This window comes from Oncorhynchus keta, chromosome 28 (genome assembly GCF_023373465.1).
Source record: "Oncorhynchus keta strain PuntledgeMale-10-30-2019 chromosome 28, Oket_V2, whole genome shotgun sequence".
Taxonomy (NCBI): Eukaryota; Metazoa; Chordata; class Actinopteri; order Salmoniformes; family Salmonidae; genus Oncorhynchus; species Oncorhynchus keta.
In genome coordinates this window covers 20,337,746-20,357,737 of record NC_068448.1, presented here as the reverse complement: position 1 = coordinate 20,357,737, position 19,992 = coordinate 20,337,746, and the positions used below count along the sequence as shown (strand labels likewise).

General features: G+C 43.1%; 1 protein-coding gene across 1 annotated transcript in view; it reads left to right on the top strand.

Moving 5' to 3' along the window:
• The first annotated feature begins 454 nt into the window (after nucleotides 1–454).
• The window catches only part of LOC118360547 (integrin alpha-5-like), an 83,617-nt gene continuing 64,079 nt past the window's right edge, over nucleotides 455–19,992 (top strand). The window contains exon 1 of the mRNA XM_052485087.1: nucleotides 455–867. Within this exon, the coding sequence (XP_052341047.1) occupies nucleotides 671–867 (197 nt within the window). The 5' untranslated portion in view covers nucleotides 455–670. The remainder of the gene's footprint in view (nucleotides 868–19,992) is intronic.

The following is a 19,992-nucleotide window of genomic DNA, read 5'->3' as shown; positions in this document are numbered from 1 at the left end:
AAAAGGTCATTGAGAGTTGAGGTAATAGGCTGATAAATACCGATGATGTTACTCTGTATCAATTGACCACCAAGTTAATAATATACTGTATCTGGTTATCTGTGTTAAATCTCTGTTGGTCAGCATCACCCAGGTAGAAAAGGTTACAGAGAGACAACCATGTGATCTTTATTAGGCAGATAGACCAAAATCCCCTCCACATTCTAAAGGGTTGAACGCAAATGGTGGCTGCGCGCCAAGGAGAGAATAAAATGATCAGAATACCCAGATCGGGAAGATTTCTCCAGACAGTTCGGGAAGATTTCAGTGTCATACAGATGACTCCGTTCTGAGTGTAGCCCACTCTAGATTGACGAAACACGTTGGTCTTCTGTCTGTCTTTTTCTGCATTAAGAGCTCCACCTCTTCAAAAAATTGTCACGAGTCGAGGAACTCCCTCCTTTCAATATCCCTTCAATTAGGACAGAGGAGCGAGCGTAGCGAGGGAGAGCGAGTCGAGGGAAGAAGCTGACTGAGCATTTAGGAGAGATACAGCGAGTTTGAGTTTCAAGGCATGCAGTTTAGAGAAATAGAACAACCACTCCACAAGCTCTACTGATCGAAAAACATAAGAGCAACGCAGGTGTTGATTAAAACAAATACAATTTTAGTGGATTAATTGAGAAATAGAATGGGTTCCAAAAGATACCATTCGAAGACACCGGGAAAATTGAACTACTCATTATTCTGCATTGGGGTTTGTCTAATAATTCTGCTACCGTTGTGTGATACATTCAATTTGGACGTGGAGAACCCTTCTGTCTACAGCGGACCTAATGGGAGCTACTTTGGATATTCCGTGGAATTTTACTTGACCAATTCTTCAAGGTGAGTATTTTTTCTATCCTGGAAGTCATTTAGAAAGTTACTGTGAACACGGTGGGAAATATGAGGTAATTGTCAGTCATTTTCACTGTATGGTAAATGATAAACATCCCAGGAGGTTAGAGGGTTTATTCCCGAGTTGCCGTGAGTATCAACTGAATCTTTTTGTATAGCCTACATTTAATAAATCAGTTATTACATTAGGTAAATGCATATATGGAATTAGATTTTCTCCATCCGTGCACGTCCACGATGCACTGGAAAAAGGTTACCCTCATATGATGACGACCAGTGACCGCCCTATGGTACGATTGGGAATAAAAACGTAATCTTTCCTATTGGAAAACGTGTAGGAATGTGACCTCTGAGTCACAAACAAGCTGTGGCTTTTATCTCAGCATCCTGGCATGCAGTGGCTCCATCACATCAGTCCTGTCATGTCATTTCCATGTAAAAGGGACGTGAAGTTCATAGAAGCGTGTCAAAGTTGGTGTAAAATGAAAACTATATTTGAGAAATTAAGGCATATATAAATTTTTCAAACATTTTCCATCCTAAAAATGTGGAATTAACAAAGGCTTTGATTTCTGGTCAGACAGATGGAAAAGGGGTCTTAGAAAACAGAAAACATCTACCAGAAAAAGTATTGTGTTAGAAATACATTAAAACACGATGTTGAAGATCCCTGTCAACTAATACCAACACTTATATAATTTCAGAGAAAATGTTCTGTCTTCTAAGTTTAAGAAACATTGCCTTGTGCCTTGAAATGCCCATATCCTTAAGATATTTTCTAAATTCTCTCCCTCATGAGGAAGGAGGATAATGAAAGTTCACAGAAGTAACAAGTAAAGGTAGACCTATCGCTTAGTTAGTTTTGACTGATCTTTCAAAAATATATCTATCAATTATTAATTATTAGTAATTAACTTGAAATTTAAACACGAATTTCAGAAAAATCGGTAACAGAATTTCTGCAATTGAGTTGGCTAAAATGGGAAAGCATAGTAGTCACAAACCACAGTTGGGTTCACAAGTTTGGAAAGCACAGTACTGCACAGTAGAGTAGAGTAAAGAAAAGTAGATTATAGTTCAGTACAGTAGAGTTCAGTGGAGCTCAGTACAGTAAAGAAACATTGAGTTTAGTACAGTAGAGCACACTACAGTCGAGGACTCTAGTGTACTGAACTACGCTTTACTGTACTCTAATGTCCAAACTTGTGAAGCATAGATGTCTATGGTTGGTTCAGACCAACCAAATGTGGTCTTGTTTGGCGGCAGAACTCATTAAAATAATAGCCCATGTGTAGAATAATACCCAAATATGCAAAGGAGAATTTTGCATAGGTATACCTTTGTATGCCCATTTAGGATGCATCACTATCAGGAGAATGACATTGATATCCATAATTATTATGCATTTCTGTGTAGTACAGATCAGGGACCCATGTTGAAATTCCGTTCCCGCAATTCCGTTACCGGGTGTCAATGTGTCATGTCATAGTTAACACCCCATTCTTTCTGCAGACATCGTTGAATCTTAATTCGGAGCAGATATTTTTGAGTTTTTAGAAAACTCTGTGTAAATTGTTGAAAGTAGTCCTTCTGCATAGAGTTGACTGCTTTGTTAAACTTTGAAATCAAAAATATGAGTCTCAGCGTAATTCTGTTACTGTGAATTGTCAGTCCATAGTTCTGCTGAGATCATTCATCAAAGACATTCTCCGGAACTTTGGCGACTGCTAAGTATTTTTAAACCTCCCGCGTTGGGCTGGATGTGTCAATGTGTACTTCATACATGCATCATCTATGAGCAGAATTACTGTCTTACCTCCATTTGCCCCGAAATCCCTAGTTTGAAAGCAACTGTTTTTCTGGAAGCTGTGCTTGCGCCATTTTCCCTACATTTCCCCCCATGTGGGCCAACCCCTAACAATTTGAGTTCTAACCAATGAGCTTCAGCCCCTCGTTTTTGAGTGACAGCTAGCAAGATACACACACAGCAAAGCGAGATAGCGAGCAATGACGTGGTACACATATCTGCACATATGTGATGTAGTACGCAGTTTTCGGGGACCATATTTGACTCGTGAGTGCTACTCTCAGAACTACTGGCTAGAAAGTATACAAAAGTACCGGAGAAACTCTTTAAGAAGGGTTTAAAACTTAGTCCATGTCACACTTATTACAGGTACTTACAGACTACTAGAGCAGCACAGCAAAAATGTGGTCAGGGTAGAACCCGGACTATTTTCATTGTGTGCCCCCCCCCAACCCCTCTTTTACGCTGCTGCTACTCTCTGTTTATCTTATATGCATAGTCACTTTAACTATACATTCATGTACATACTACCTCAAATGGCCCAACCAACCATGTAGACCTTTTTTTCTCTCGCACTATTGGTTAGAGCCTGTAAGTAAGCATTTCACTGTAAGGTCTACCTGTTGTATTTGGCACACGTGACAAATAAAAGTGATTTGATTTGATAGATAGTCTGGACTGATAGATAGTCTGAAGACAGACATAGTTGATGATGGAAGGCACCCAGACGGTCACTGCTGTCCATGGGCTGTTTGCTGTGTGTGTCGACCACCACTCATCAGTAGGCCGTGTCAGCAACTCAGCCTGGACCTAGCTATCTGCCCTGTAATTGTAATAATTAATCATTAACCAAAGTGAAGCTTCGCTGGGGTGTCGGCGTTAGACGCAGTCAGATGTCCTGGCTGACCGTGTTTGTGTCTGTCTGCCCAGAACAGTCTCACCTGCCAGAGCGTTCTAGGGGTTTAGGAGAGGGGCTTTGTGCCGAGTGGGTCGCCAGTGACTCCAGTTTCCCACTGTTTCTCCTCTCCGCTTTCCTAGTTCTCTTGACTACAGTTCAGACACAGGCAGGTCTAGCAAAGCTGTATGATTTAGGATGTGATGCTAGCAGACACTGAGTCAGAGAGTCCGTTAAAGCCCATCTACCTCCTCTACCTCCCTCCTCCTCACCCCTTCCTCCCCCTCTTCTGGTCTGATGTCAATCTGCAGGGTCTTTAACCCCCCTCCCCCTCTGTCTGCCCAGGCCCCGTCCGTCTCATATATGTAGTGTGAAGTCACAGCAACAGCATGAACAGCAGTCATCTCTCCCGCCGATGACTTCATCTTAACTTTTAACAACTGAGACATCGTGGTAAGGGGAGGAGAGAAGAGACAATGGGTTTAAGATTCGAGAACATGTGTACTGTGTTCTAGAAGATGGATACTGCATTTAGCATCTACCACACACTTGATTTTGTACTTGTGAATATAGCCAAGTTATCGTTATTCATTGTTTAAAGGACCAGTCAAAAGTTTGGACACACCTACTCATTCCAGGGTTTTCTTAAGTTTTAAAAACTATTTTCTACATTTTCTACCAAAAAAGTGTGAAACAAATCAAAATATATTTGAGATTTTAGATTCTTCAAAGTAGCCACCCTTTGCCTTGATAACGGTGTCGTGGCTTTACTTTCATGAATCTGATGACTGTTATTTATCGAGTCAACTAACTATGTTTAATTGTTACCCAATTAAATTAATATTGTAACAATTAACTCATTAGGAATTTGGGACACCACGAGAGCTGTTGCCTATCTATCACATCCATAAAACAGTCAATGTATTAATCATAACCTCGTATCATATCATCATTCTGAACAGTCGTAACCTCCTGCATCTGCAAAAACTCCAGCCGTACTTATGATTCAGTACTACACAAATTAGTTTTATTATTTATTTACTAGCTAACTACTAACTAAATGATAAGACAGGATAACATACACACTTAATACATTAGGAAAAGGTCCCTAGCGGACTGACATAACATATGGCGGCTTGTTACACAGGGAGAGAGAGAGAAAAAGACACTTATCGTTGATACATTTTAGAAACTATTCTCACAGTAATCATATCCTTTGCACATGAACCGCCACCCATTTGGAGTAAGAAATCATGAGCGTATTTATGTTTAAATGTCTTCGTTCACCGTGGATCTCTGTCGGGAACCCTCACTCCTTAGGAAGGGTGTTGGGCCTTTCAGCGGCACGCTTGTGAGGCTCTGATTGTCCAAAAGGGTTCTCCCCTCCCCCGTCTTCTACTGTTGTTCTCTCTGGAAGATGCTCCTTGGAAGATAGGCTAGCCAGCTGTTTTGACAGTTCCCATTGGTGATGAAAGGTGTAGAATACGGTGATTTGAGAAGAGTAGTAGAATAGGATGGTTTGAAGAGTAGTAGAATGGTCTCTCCTAAAATTAAATTCCCATCTTAACAAAAATACTTTCATTGCTCATATTTCATGCACAATGTAAAGGATTGAGACTTCATACATGTAGTGCATATACTTTTCAAGTTACAGTATTTCCTTTATAACACTTTTTATGACATCACAAATACCATCTTATATGACATTATTATTTTTTAGATCACCTCTGACCATTTCCCACGTTCTTATGTTAGAAATATTGTTCCAGTATTCGCTTTAGAATATGTTAGTTTTGTCGGGAAAAGTCTCTGAAGACAAAGGAACATTCCTAATTTTACGACAGGGTGTGAGCTGTCAACACCCCAACAGCTCCCTCCTCCCCCCTCTGTGGATGAGAGAGAGGGTCTGGTTACTGTCATCCATTGCCAAGCTGACCTGACCCATTTGGATTCACACAGGACAGTCATGACAACAGTTTTGCACACTCTTGGCATTCTATCAACCAGCTTCAACTGGAATGCTTTTCCAATAGTCTTGAAGGAATTCCCACATATGCTGAGCACTTGTTGGCTCCTTTTCCTTCACTCTGCGGTCCAACTCATCCAAAAACCATCTCAATTGGATTGAGGTCGGGTGATTGTGGAGGACACGTCATCTGATAAAGCACTCATCACTCTCCTTCTTGGTCAAATAGCCCTTACACAGCCTGAAGGTGTGTTGGGTCATTGTCCTGTTGAAATACAAATGATAGTCCCACTAAGTGAAAACCAGATGGGATGGGGTATCGCTGTAGAATGGTGTGGTAGCCATGCTGTTTAAGTGTGCCTTGAATTCTAAATGAATCACAGACAGTCACTAGCAAAGCACCCCCACACCATCACACCTCCTCCTCCATGCTTCACGCTGGGAACCACACATGCAGAGATCATCCGTTCACCTACACTGCATCTCACAAAGACATGACGGTTGGAACCAAAAATCTCAAATTTGGACGCATCAGACCAAAGGACAGATTTCCACCAGTCTAATGTCCAATGCTCGTGTTTCTTGGCCCAAGCAAGTCTCTTCTTCTTATTGGTGTCCTTTAGTAGTGGTTTCTTTGTATCAATTCGACCATGAAGGCCTGATTCACGCAGTCTCCTCTGAACAGTTGATGTTCAGATGTGTCTGTTACCCGAACTCTGTGAGGTGTAGTTAATTGACAATTTCTGAGGCTGGTAACTCTAAGGAACTTATTCTCTGCAACAGAGTTAACTCTGGGTCATAGTGCTGAATGGTTTTCCGGATTGACTGACCTTCATGTCGTTTCTCTGCTTATTTGAGCTGTTCTTGCCAAAATATGGACTTGGTCTTTTACCAAATAGGGCCATCTTCTGTAACTTTTCACAAGGCACATCTGTTAATTGAAATCCGTTCCAGGTGATTACTTCATGAATTTGGTTGAGAGAATACTAAGCGTGTGCAAAGCTGTCATCAAGGCAACGGCTGGCTACTTTGAAGAATCTCAAATCTAAAATATATTTTGATTTGTTTAACACTTTTTTTGGTTACTAAATGATTCCATATGTGCTATTTCAGGGTTCCCGAGTGGCACAGCGGTCTAAGGCAATGCATCTCAGTGCCAGAGGGGTCACTACAGACACCCTGGTTTGAATCCAGGCTGTATCACAACTAGCTGTGATTGGGAGTCCCAATTGGCTCAGTGTCGTCCAGGTTTGGCTGCTGTAGGCCATCATTGTAAATAATAATTTTTCTTAACTGACTTGCCTGGTTAAATAAAATATAAATTCATAGTTTTGATGTCTTCACTATTATTCTATAATTTAGAAAATAGTCAAATTAAAGAAAAACCATTGAGTGAGTAGGTGTGTTCAAACTTTTGACTGTTATTGTATATATTTTTCTCTGCATTGTTGGGGAGGGCCCGTAAGTAAGCATTTAACTGTTAGTGTACACTTGTTGTTTATGAAGCATGTGACAAATAGAATTTGATTTGAATGTGTATGCTAATGCTACTCCCAAATGTGTAGCCAAACCAAACACAGAATGAGAGCAGAGTCAAATTTAGCAACCAGTGGTCCAAATCAGTCTAATTCTTCCACATTTCACACTTGTTGTTTGTGACAGCTTCACACGTCAATAACACTTTTTTATTTTTTTTATTTCACCTTTATTTAACCAGGTAGGCAAGTTGAGAACAAGTTCTCATTTACAATTGCGACCTGGCCAAGATAAAGCAAAGCAGTTCGACAGATACAACGACACAGAGTTATACATGGAGTAAAACAAACATACAGTCAATAATACAGTATAAACAAGTCTACAGTCAACATAAACCAACAGGAAACAGACACATTAGAAACAGAAAAGTCTTCAGTTGTCACTCGTTTTCTTCTCGTTTTCTTCTCAGTTATCGCCCACATTGTGGCGACACGTGGGAGTAGGGGAGTAGCTGGAATACAGGGGTGAGGTCAGTCTGGCCGGGATGGGGAAGGTGTTCTCTCTATCTGTGTGTGTGTGTGTTTTATTTCCGAGCCTTAACAGCAGCATAGGCCCACAGAGTCACACAAAAATGAGAAAAAGCAAGCTAGAACCTTCTCACACATTCATCTCCCTCACCCTACTACACACTGGCAGACTCACCCTCACTGATAGCATGGCTCCATGAGGGTGTATGTGTGTCCGCTTCCTGTCAGGCCTGGTCTAGTAGAGTGGCCTGGTCTAGTAGAGCCTGGTCTAGTAGAGTGATGTTAGCTCGTAGACAGAGAGGACACTAGCCATGCGCTGACACCACCGTGGTAGACTGCCTGAAGGTCTATGAACTGTGTGTGTGTGTGTGGACTAGGGAGAAGTAGTATGTGTGTGTGTGTTAGTAGTCAGTCTAGAGAGGGAGAGGCAGCACAGTGTGGGGCCTTGTAAGGATAGGTCTGCTCCTCAACCTGATATGATATGAATCTCAGCGAGGCCTCAGTGCCGGCCAGATCCACCATGTTGAGAAGAAGACTGCCTAATACCTCTCCATCCATCCAGCAGCAGCATCACATTCCTCCTTCCCTGTCTCTGGTGCCAGACAGGGATCAGGGGATGGACTGCTAAGATGGCTGATGTCAGAGGTCATACTATAGATGACATGCTGTCTGCGAGGGTCTTGTCTGTCTTGACTGATCAATGTCTGCTTCATAGATTTATCAAAGAAGTTTCCATGCTCCTGTCCCAATAACAGCAGGCTTTCCTATCTGTCTGTCAGAGGAAGAGAATAGAGGATATATCAAGAGACCTTTTGAACTATTATGAAGTTATATACTCAAGGAGTCTGTCAGATACTCAGTGCATCACAAATCCGGTGGGCTGACCTGAATTACTGAGGATAGTCTCTGTCTGTCTTTCCGTGTGGTGTAGTTCTGTACAGATTACATTACAAGACAGTCATAAGGAGATGTTTGGTCATGGATGCCTCTGCTGCTGATGATAATGTTTCCCAGCCTATCCCTGCCACATGTGGTCTAGATGGGGTGGTGTTCTGGATTAGATCATGGATGGTTTGGCTGTGACGTATCCAGATTGAGGTCACCGTGTTCATGTTGGTCACTTTCCTGGAGTTTACCCCCTTAAATAGTGTTTCTGCAAATACAATATTGACACTGGACCCACTGGGGGCTCTGTTAGCTACTAAAACATACATTTTTCCTCTGTGTCTATACTGTCTCACTCTCCATATATGATCAAACAGGTTTCTGGTATTGTTTTCATTGTTGGTATTCTTTTATTTTGTGATATTCTTATAAATCATAGTTTGTGTGTGGGGTAGTTGTTTAAATTGGGCATGTGTATTTGGGCTGCCAAGCTATTCTTCACCCAGGTTCTCTGCTCTGCGATTAGCTGCTTTTCATGGCCCTGTGTGTTGGACAATGGGGCTCTTTGTGGGATGTCAGAAAAGGTTTGCTGTTTTCCGTCTGAGAAGCTTTCCATGTGACTCCATTTTCTTTCTTTCTTTATTCACTTTTTAAAAGGCCTTTGAGTCTTTTTCTATTCATGCTTCAGGCCTGTGAGGTTGGTCTGGTCTCTCTGTAACATTAGTGTGTTGTTTGAAAGGTTAATGGAGACATGCTTAGCCTGGTGACCGAGGTCATGAAACAACCCTGTCTCAAACATTGAAGGGCTGTCTAGATTTTACTGCCCTGTTCGGTAATGGGAGGCTTATATAAAGAAGTGTGTGTGTGTGTGTGTAGGTCAGTCAGTGGAAAAAGGTACGTGTGTTTGGTCATGATAAGCCTAATTGGCCCTGCGGACCCCTGTGTTAGTTCTGCTGTGCCTGTGTGCTGGGAAATGCCCTCAGGACGTCACATACTCAGCAGCTGACTCGTTGATTGAGTCGCCCTGACGACACACACTTAGGCAGATTTAATCTTTACTGCCAGAAGTCCTAGCTTGTTTAACCCTATTAGGGTCAAAAAGGGACTCTATTCATTGTGCAGATTTGGTAACGGCACTCTCCTTTTAGGGAAAATGGACCTAGCCAGACCAAACATTGGATTCAAAATAGACTAGCTCTTTCCAGTTCAGATTCACATTTTCAATTAAATGGAATTGACCACAGTTCTGCTACTCTGGCAGTCAGTTTGCACAAGAGGGTGCTTGGGAGATAACAGAGACAGTTTGTTTCCAGACATCTGTGGTGAATGGGAGGTGATCAGAGGGATGGCTGTGTGACTCTCCTCCCATCGGCTTCACTGTTTTTCTGTGTAGAGGTGGGAAGGACCCCCCTCGGTGGTCACTGTGGAAAGGTGTGAACGGCCTGTAGTTAAAACATCCCTCATGTTTATGAGGTCCATGGGGGTGTGTAAATTAGGGGTTTGGGGATTTTTCAGAGCTGGGGATGGATTGCAATTTGGCATCAGAAAAATATAGCGTCTGTAATGGCTCTCGTCGGTGGAAGGAAGAGTGGACCAAAGCGCAGCGTGGAAAGTGTTCATGATATTTATTTTCAAGAAACACTCAAACAAAAATAACAAATCCCCAAAAAAACTAAAGCGAACAGTTCCGTCAGGCACAGACACTAAACAGAAAATAATATAATATATATGATCTCCAATCAGAGACAACAATAGACAGCTGACTCTGATTGGGAACCAGACTTGGAAAAACAACAAAGAAATAGAAAACATAGATTTTCCCACCCGAGTCACACCCTGACCTAACCACACATAGAGAATAAATAAGGGTCTCTAAGGTCAGGGCGTGACAGTACACCCCCAAAGGTGCGGACTCCGGCCGCAAACCTGAACCTATAGGGGAGGGTCCGGGTGGGCATCTACTCTCGGTGGGGGCTCCAGTGTGGGACGCAGACCCGCTCCGCTTTAGGCTCCCCCCACTTCGGTGGCGCCTCCGGTGCAGGGATCGTCGCCGGGACTTCTGGACCGTAGATCGTCGCTGCAAGCTCTTAACTGGGGACCGTCGCTGCAGGCTCCAGATTGGGGACCATCGCTGGAGGCTTCGTACGTGGAGCTGGAACAGGTCTCATTGGACTGAGGAAACGTACTGGAAGCCTGATACGTGGCGCTGCCACAACGTGTCCTGGCTGGATACCCACTTTAGCGCTGTGAGTGTGGAGAGCTGGCACAGGACGCACTGGGGTATGAAGGCGCACTGGAGGCGCAGGATATACTGAGCCGTGGAAGCGCACTGGAGGTCGGATGTACCGATCCTGTGCAGGTGTTGTTACACGTGGTCTACCACTGTGAGGACGATCAGCTGTTCGTCTTGTCTCCCTGTAGTGCTGTCTTAGGCGTCTCACAGTACGGACATTGCAATTTATTGCCCTGGTCACATCTGCAGTCCTCATGCCTCCTTGCAGCATGCCTAAGGCACGTTCACACAGATATGCAGGGAACCTGGGCATCTTTCTTTTGGTGTTTTTCAGAGTCAGTAGAAATAACGCAATAATGACCTGCCTCTCTCTCGTTGCACTCCATAAGGAGACTGCCTTTTACACGAATGCAGTAAGCCAAGGTAAGTTGCTAGCTAGCATTAAACTTATCTTATAAAAAACAATCAATCATAATCACTAGTTAACTACACATGGTTGATGATATTACTATATATTATCTAGCGTGTCCTGCGTTGCATATAATCTGACTGAGCATACACGCATACAAGTATCTAAGTATCTGACTGAGTGGTGGTAGGCAGAAGCAGGCTCGTAAACATTAATTCAAACTTCACTTTTGTGCGTTTTGACAGCAGCTCTTCGTTGTGTGTCAAGCATTGCACTGTTTATGACTTCAAGCTTATCAACTCCCGAGATGAAGCTTGTGTAACCGAAGTGAAATGGCTAGCTAGTTAGCGCGCGCTAATTGTCGTTGTGTTGCTGGTTCGAGCCCAGGGAGGAGCGAGGAGAGGGAAGGAAGCTATACTGTTACACTGGCAATACTAAAGTGCCTATAAGAACATCCAATAGTCAAAGGTTAATGAAATACAAATGGTATAGAGGGAAATAGTCCTATAATTCCTATAATAACTACAACCTAAAACTTCTTACCTGGGAATATGGAAGACTCATGTTAAAAGGAACCACCAGTTTTCATATGTTCTCATGTTCTGAGCAAGGAACTTAAACGTTAGCTTTCTTACATGGCACATATTGCACTTTTATCTTCTTCTCCAACACTTTGTTTTTGCATTATTTAAACCAAATTGAACATGTTTCATTATTTAATTGAGGCTAAATTGATTTTATTGATGTATTATATTAAGTTAAAATAAGTGTTCCTTCAGTATTGTTGTAATTATCATTATTACAAATAAAAAATTTTTTAAATAAACTTTTTTGGTCCTCTAATAATCGGTATCGGTATCGGCGTTGAAAAATCATAATCGGTCGACCTCTGGTTCAAATCAGATGTTAGTTACTATAATTATTGAATATTGTATGAATTCTATAAATTAAAAGAGACAATTTGGGTGCAATCAATACTGAATGAACAGTTTTTACCGATTGCTTACACACTGAAAGTGAATGCTTAGACAAAAGCATCAAAACCTTAACTTTTGTAACCATGCCCTAAACAAAGGCACCAAAAGTATAAACACTTTTTCTGCTTTGCACATTGTTTGCCATTCTGCAACACACTTTGCACTTTGTTTGCACTTTGTTTGCACTTTGTTTGCAGTTCTGCAACACACTACAAACTGTTTCTTACATTAGACACTTCGTTCAAGAATGAGATATATATGGAAAATTATTCAAAAAGAAAAACATACCTGAAATTGGCAACACCCACACACACACATGAAAACATTCTACAGTAATTGAACCCCAATTAGTCTGAGCCTTACTACTACAAATAGACCTCAGATAAGCTCCCCACTTTTGTGAGAACTTTGCAAACATGGAGGCAGTGAGAGCGAGAGGAAGAGGAAGAGGTAGAGGAAGAGAGAGAGGAGTAGGATGAGGACGAGGACAAGAACGAAGAAGGGGACCAGGCAATAGACGGAGACATATTTCCGACGACATGAAGGCCACTTTGGTGGACCATGTCATAAGTCATGGCCTGACGGTGAGGGAGGCTGGGCAGAGTCCAGCCCAACCTGACTCGCTACATGGTAGCATCCATAATACGGACATTTAGACTGGAGAACAGGTATGTTTTCAACTTTCTACACAAGACTGTACCTATGTAATTTTTGCACATCATTCTGCATCACATTACAATACAATGTCGTCCTTCAATATTAGTTCTATGCTCCTCGGTGAACAAAAACAGTGCTGTGAAGTACATGTAATACAGTTTTGATGTTACTGTGAACAGTATGTAAAAAATAAGACCCTAACCAATGATGACATTCTTGCATTTTCAACAGAACTTCCAGACGACCTCCTGAGGGTTGAAGGCAATGTCTGTTCACCCATGAACAGGAACTGGCCATTGTCAATCTAGTGTTTGCAAACAACACCATCCGCCTACATCAACTACGAGAGCAAATCATGGCAGATCACACAACATTCCATAATATCAACCGCGTCAGTATGTCGACACTCTGCCACATCTTGCGTCAACACCAACTTACGATGAAGCAGCTGTACAGGGTTCCATTTGAGAGGAACAGCGTTAGTTAAAGACCTCCTTGTCTGTGGGGGCACCTGCCTTGTCTGTGGGGCACCTGCCTTGTCTGTGGGGCACCTGCCTTGTCTGTGGGGGCACCTGCCTTGTCTGTGGGGCACCTGCCTTGCCTGTAGCTTGTAGTTTTTGACTGAATGTGTCTGACCCAACCCACCCCCATCCTTGTGTGAAAATGTAGACATTGTAGTTCTGTATTTTTATTAAACACCATATTCACGGTACAGTGTATGCATTTTCTGTTAGAGTCCTGGACTTTAAAATATCACCTTGTGTGACGCCATTAGTCTGCAAGGAGTTCTCCATCACCATACCACCCTCGGTCCCTACAATACTGCAACACATAATCATATTTCTGGATGCATTACATAATGCAGTTGTACAGGACGGACCAGAGCAGCCCAGGTTTGTTGTCATCTGGGATAATGTTAGAATCCACCGCCCTGCTCTGGTCAAGAACTGGTTCACCAACCACAATAACTTCACAGTTGTATACTTGCCCCCTTACTCCCCATTTTTCAAACCGATTGAGGAATTATTGTCAGCTTGGCATTGGAAAGTGTATGACCACCAACCACATGACTGCCTGCCTCTTCTGCAAGCAATGGAAGAGGCATGTGGAGACATTGAGGTGGGGTCAGTCCAGGGTTGGATACAACACTCAAGGCGATATTTTCCCTGTTGCTTAGCCAGGGATGACATTGTTTGTGATGTGGATGAGTGATGTGGCCAGACCCTAACAGAAGGCGGGATCCATAAACCATCCAGCCTATCCCTTTTAAATGTGTTTTTTTTATTTTTTTATTTCACCTTTATTTAACCAGGTAGGCCAGTTGAGAACAAGTTCTCATTTACAACTGCGACCTGGCCAAGGTAAAACAAAGCAGTGTGACAAAAACAACAACACAGAGTTACACATAAACAAACGTACAGTCAATAACACAATAGAAAACAATAGAAAAATATATGTATGTACAGTGTGTGCAATCCCCTACAATACTATTTGTTTACCATCGCACTGCAATTTGACTAATTATTGAGTGAGTTTACAGTAACATATTGTATTGATTACTGTACTGTAATTCTTCTTTTCATTGTGTTTTTGTTGTTGTAAAAGCCTGCAATGGCAAAAAAATAAGCTGTTTATATATTTTCATTGGAATGTGAGTAGATGTACTGTACTTGTACTAAAGACATCAGTGTGTTGCTGCTTTGAAAGAGTAATTAAAATGGTGTGTGTGTATAATTTTGTTGCAAAATTACAATTTTGAAAAATGATTTTTAGGTTTTCATTGCAGTTTAATTTTGCCATAGAATTTAAATGTTTATCTCTAAGCGTTGTCTTATTTGGCTTGTGTGTAGAGTTTTGACACAATGAGTCAAATTCCCCAACAAGTTTGTAAGCAATCGCAAAAAAAATGTCATTTCTCAAGAGATGAAATTATATATCAACAAAAGCAGAAATGCCAATCTTATTTATTTCTAGCAACATAAATGATTCCAGAACAATCAGAAATGGTGGGTGTCAATCTTCTTGTGCTGCTTGAGGTGGAACGACCCTGATACGAAACAGCAGTGTAGTGTATGTGTGGCTCTCTGCACCTGGGCCAGTTCTGTTGATTTGCAGGCCTCCTGCTCCACTGCACAGGACCAATGTCCTTTGGGAGGACATTTTTTTGCAGTGACATTAAGATCCGGTTCTGGAGATGGGATAATGTTTATCAGATCAACATTGGTGGGTGTGTAGTTTTTGTTCGAACTCCTGCTTTTGAAGTACAGTACTCAAGATGGGAGTTTGACAAATAATGTTTTAACCTGGATGCTGGGTAGTTTTGGTAAATATTTAGGAAATCCTATTGAGATTGGAACTGTTCCATAATTCTCATAATAATACTTTCCAGTGCAGGTTCCTACCTCACTTAGTCATTGGATACAGCCTACTGTTGCAGCTTACTGGTTGTATGAGTGAGCGTTCTGCACAGTGCTCTCTCTCATTCAGCTCTAACTGTCCCAGCAGGCCCTGGTACTCTCATCATCCCTCTGCCTGTCCCATAAGAGTAAGGAGATCCTGGACAGCAGAACTACACAAATGCTGTCTTTGTGTGAGTGCGTGTGTCTGTGCACGTGTGCCTGTGTGTAGTGCTGAGTGGATGACCAGACAAAATAGCAGTTGGGAGTCAGACAGTCTGTTTCCCGGTTTGGCATTGGCTCTGATCGAACCATAGGCCGTGTGTCTGACTGAAGGCCGTGTGTCTGACTGAAGGCCGTGTGTCTGACTGAAGGCCGTGTGTCTGACTGAAGGCCGTGTGTCATGGCTCCATGTGGTCCAAAATAAGTTGTTACATTACAGTACTATTCAACTGGCATTCCCCTCCACAGTGGAATAGTGATTCTGAAGTCGCTCCAGTGATTCAATCCAGTAATAATGTGACGATGCCATACTTGGTGACGGTCCCATTTGACAGTTTGTTGGCTTTGCTGACTGAAGACCGTCCTCTTCTACAGCCATGCATTTTCTTTAGTTTATTGGCGTCAGTTCGTCGAAGCAGTGCGGCAGTCAGTTTCTCAAAGTGGAAGAGAGACCGTTGCTGCTTTAGCGGTTTACTCATTGGGTTTTGGGCTCAGGATAGATCTCAATATCTGCTAGGGAGTGGTAGGAAGGGAGGTCAAGAGTGCCACGGGCTCAGTCTGGGTCACTACACTTGAGCTAATTCAGTTTCTCCTTATGTGAGGATTTGATTTAGAAGTGTAAACTCTGTGAAGAGTTAGTTGAGTGACTTCATTTTGGTTGGTATTTTGTTCAGGCAGTCCCATCCCTAGCTGAGGTTTGGACGAACGTTTTTGAAGGCTCCTTTACTTATACTTTTGAACTTTTTGTGGAGCGGAGGTCCTCAACAGTGCATTTTCAGCAAACTCTTCCCTTGGCAGTTTTCTGGACTTAATTCCAGGTGATTCCTGCCTTGTTCATTTAAAGGATCCAGTCCTGCTGCCCTTTCTCTGGTCTTTCCCTCATATGTAGACCTACCAGTTCCCTGGGAATCTGTCTGTGCCATACCATTCCCATTGCAGCCAGGGTTTACCATCTGCAGCCGCCTGCAGTCACCATCTGATAGTCCAACAAAATGTGATTGTGATTTCTTGCTATTTAGTCAAAGCTGCATCTGTTTTTTTCCTGGCTGGCTTAAAACAATTATAATAGTGTTCAAGTGCCATAAGCTTTGCAGCTGGGAGGAAGACCATTAACTGTGGAATGGGTAAAAAGCTGTGTTTGGGTGGGAAGGGGACGAGAGGAATTTGGCTTCTGACTGCCTCTCTCGAACGTCATCATAAACTCTATTGGGTTAAGCCTGGGAAAATCAGAGGTAGACCAACAGTTTCCACCATTATACAATGCCCCTTCATTTAAAAAAAACCTTATAAATAGTGGCTGCAACCAGCAGCTTATGTATTGCTGATTTCAGAAGCCTCAAATTAGACAACCATCACCAGCAACAGTCATTATCCTGAGGAGTCTGTGATTATACTGAGGAGTCTGTGATTGTACTCAGGAGTGTGTGATTGTACTCAGGAGTCTGTGTTTGTACTGAGGAGTCTGTGTTTGTACTGAGGAGTCTGTGTTTGTACTGAGGAGTCTGTGTTTGTACTGAGGAGTCTGTGTTTGTACTGAGGAGTCTGTGTTTGTACTGAGGAGTCTGTGTTTGTACTCAGGAGTGTGTGATTGTACTGAGGAGTCTGTGTTTGTACTCAGGAGTCTGTGATTGTACTCAGGAGTGTGTGATTGTACTCAGGAGTCTGTGATTATACTGAGGAGTCTGTGTTTGTACTGAGGAGTCTGTGTTTGTACTCAGGAGTCTGTGATTGTACTCAGGAGTGTGTGATTGTACTCAGGAGTCTGTGATTATACTGAGGAGTCTGTGATTGTACTCAGGAGTGTGTGATTGTACTGAGGAGTCTGTGTTTGTACTGAGGAGTCTGTGTTTGTACTGAGGAGTCTGTGTTTGTACTGAGGAGTCTGTGTTTGTACTGAGGAGTCTGTGTTTGTACTGAGGAGTCTGTGTTTGTACTGAGGAGTTTCTGTGTTGTGTGCTCGACACTAGCAGCCTAAATCAATTAGTTTAATTAACGTTGAAACCATCAGACTGGGGTTGGTTGGGATCGTTAGTGGGCTGCTGATTGGAGAGTTGGGTCTCGCTTTGGGAGACGCAGGAAAGCCACTAATGTTTTTCTTCCACCCACACTGCCATTCCCAGCAGCAGATTGCTCAAAGTCTCCGTACTAAACTTTATGCTGTTATATTTCAACATGAAAATATGATGCCAAAATTAACACAATACATTTTTTGGGAAACTATGTCGAAATTACGTCGTAATGAAAATAACCCTTCCTATGATTGCACCAGTGCAGGATTGTGGGTTTCTTGGCTTTGGTTTAGCTGACCCTAAACCAAACCTCTACCAGCATGTTTCTGAAGTATTGTGGCTGTCACCTCGACGCAGGCTATGACTACATCAGAGTTGTGGTGAATCTGCTGGCTGGTCTAGAACCACAGTGACCTCATTGCATCAGCCAATGGCTGCATGCCACGTCATCGACTGTGTCATTGACTGACAAATTGCTAAAACATATGATGTGGTTAGCTGATACGTAAAATACCTATCCAGGCGTTGTAAGATCTTACATGCATCTGCAACGCCTGGGCAGAGGATCGCGCCTTGTGACTTCACTGGTGAAAGTGGCCTATGTTGACCTTCTATAATTAGGACCTCCCTCTTCTGACTGACTCTCTCTGTGTCGGAGATTGTTGATTCAAACTTTGATGTAGATATTGCAGTGTTGACTTTCCCTTGAGTTCCTCATACACTCAATAACATTCTCTGTAGATTTGAAGAGCCTGGTGTTTACAACTGAAATGACTCCCTGTCCTCTATAGTATACCTCTCCTCTGCTCTGTCCTTATCCTCAGAGGGCCAGACGGTGTCCTCTATAGTATACCTCTCCTCTGCTCTGTCCTTATCCTCAGAGGGCCAGACGGTGTCCTCTATAGTATACCTCTCCTCTGCTCTGTCCTTATCCTCAGAGGGCCAGACGGTGTCCTCTATAGTATACCTCTCCTCTGCTCTGTCCTTATCCTCAGAGGGCCAGACGGTGTCCTCTATAGTATACCTCTCCTCTGCTCTGTCCTTATCCTCAGAGGGCCAGACGGTGTCCTCTATAGTATACCTCTCCTCTGCTCTGTCCTTATCCTCAGAGGGCCAGACGGTGTCCTCTATAGTATACCTCTCCTCTGCTCTGTCCTTATCCTCAGAGGGCCAGACGGTGTCCTCTATATACCTCTCCTCTGCTCTGTCCTTATCCTCAGAGGGCCAGACGGTGTCCTCTATAGTAAAGTCCATGGAGAATAAGAGCAGCTCCTCCCAGCTGCTCTCTGCACTGAGGCTAGGAAACACTGTCACCACCGATAAGTCTACGATAATCGCAAATTTCAATAAGGATTTTACTACGGCTGGCCATGTTTTCCACCTGGCTACCCCTACCCCGGTCAATAGCTCTGCACCCCCCACATCAACTTGCCCAAGCGTCCCCAATTTCTTCTTCACCCAACTCCAGATAGCTGGGCTAGACAATCTGGACCCTCTCTTTCTAAAATTATCTACCGCAATTGTTGCAACCCCTATTACTAGCCTGTTCAACCTCTCGTCTGAGATCCCTGCTGTTGTCAATCCCCCTCTTCAAAGGGGGAGACACTCTAGACCCAAACTGTTACAGACCTATATCCATCCTGCCCTGCCTTTCTAAAGTCTTCGAAAGCCAAGTTAACAAATGGATCAGCGACCATTTCGAATCCCACCGTACCTCCTCTGCTATGCAAGCTGGTTTCCGAGCGGGTCATGGCTGCACCTCAGCCACGCTCAAGGTCCTAAACGATATCATAACCGCCATCGATAAAAGACAATACTGTTCAGCCGTCTTCATCGACCTGGCCAAGGCTTTCAACTCTGTTGAAAGACTCAACAGCCTTGATTTCTCAAATGACTGCCTTGCCTGGTTCACCACCTACTTCTCAGATAGAGTTCAGTGTGTCAAATCGGTGCCGCAGGGTTCAATTCTCGGGCCGACTCTTTTCTCTGTATATATCAATGATGTCGCTCTTGCTGCTGGTGAGTCTCTGATCCACCTCTACGCAGACGACACCATTCTGTATACTTCTGGCCCTTTGGACATTGTGTTAACAAACCTCCAGACGAGCTTCAATGCCATACAACACTCCTTCTGTGGCCTCCAACTGCTCTTAAATGCAAGTAAAACTAAATTCATGCTCTTCAATCGCTGCCCGCACCCGCCCGCCCGTCCAACATCACTACTCTGGATGGTTCTGACTACTCTGGATGGTTCTGAATATGTGGACAACTATAAATACCTAAGTGTCTGGTTAGACTGTAAACTCTCCTTCCAGACTCACATTAAGCATCTTCCATCCAAAGTTAAATCTGGAATCAGCTTCCTATTTCGCAACAAAGCATCCTTCACTCATGCTGCCAAACATACCCTCATAAAACGAACTCCCCTACCGATCCTTGACTTCGGCGATGTCATTTACGAAATAGCCTCCAACACTCTACTCAACAAATTGGATGCAGTCTATCACAGTGCCATCCGTTTTGTCACCAAAGCCCCATATATACTACCCACCACTGCGACTTGTATGCTCTCGTTGGCTGGCCCTCGCTTCATATTCGTTGACAAACCCACTGGCTCCAGGTCATCTATAAGTCTTTGCTAGGTGAAGCCCAGC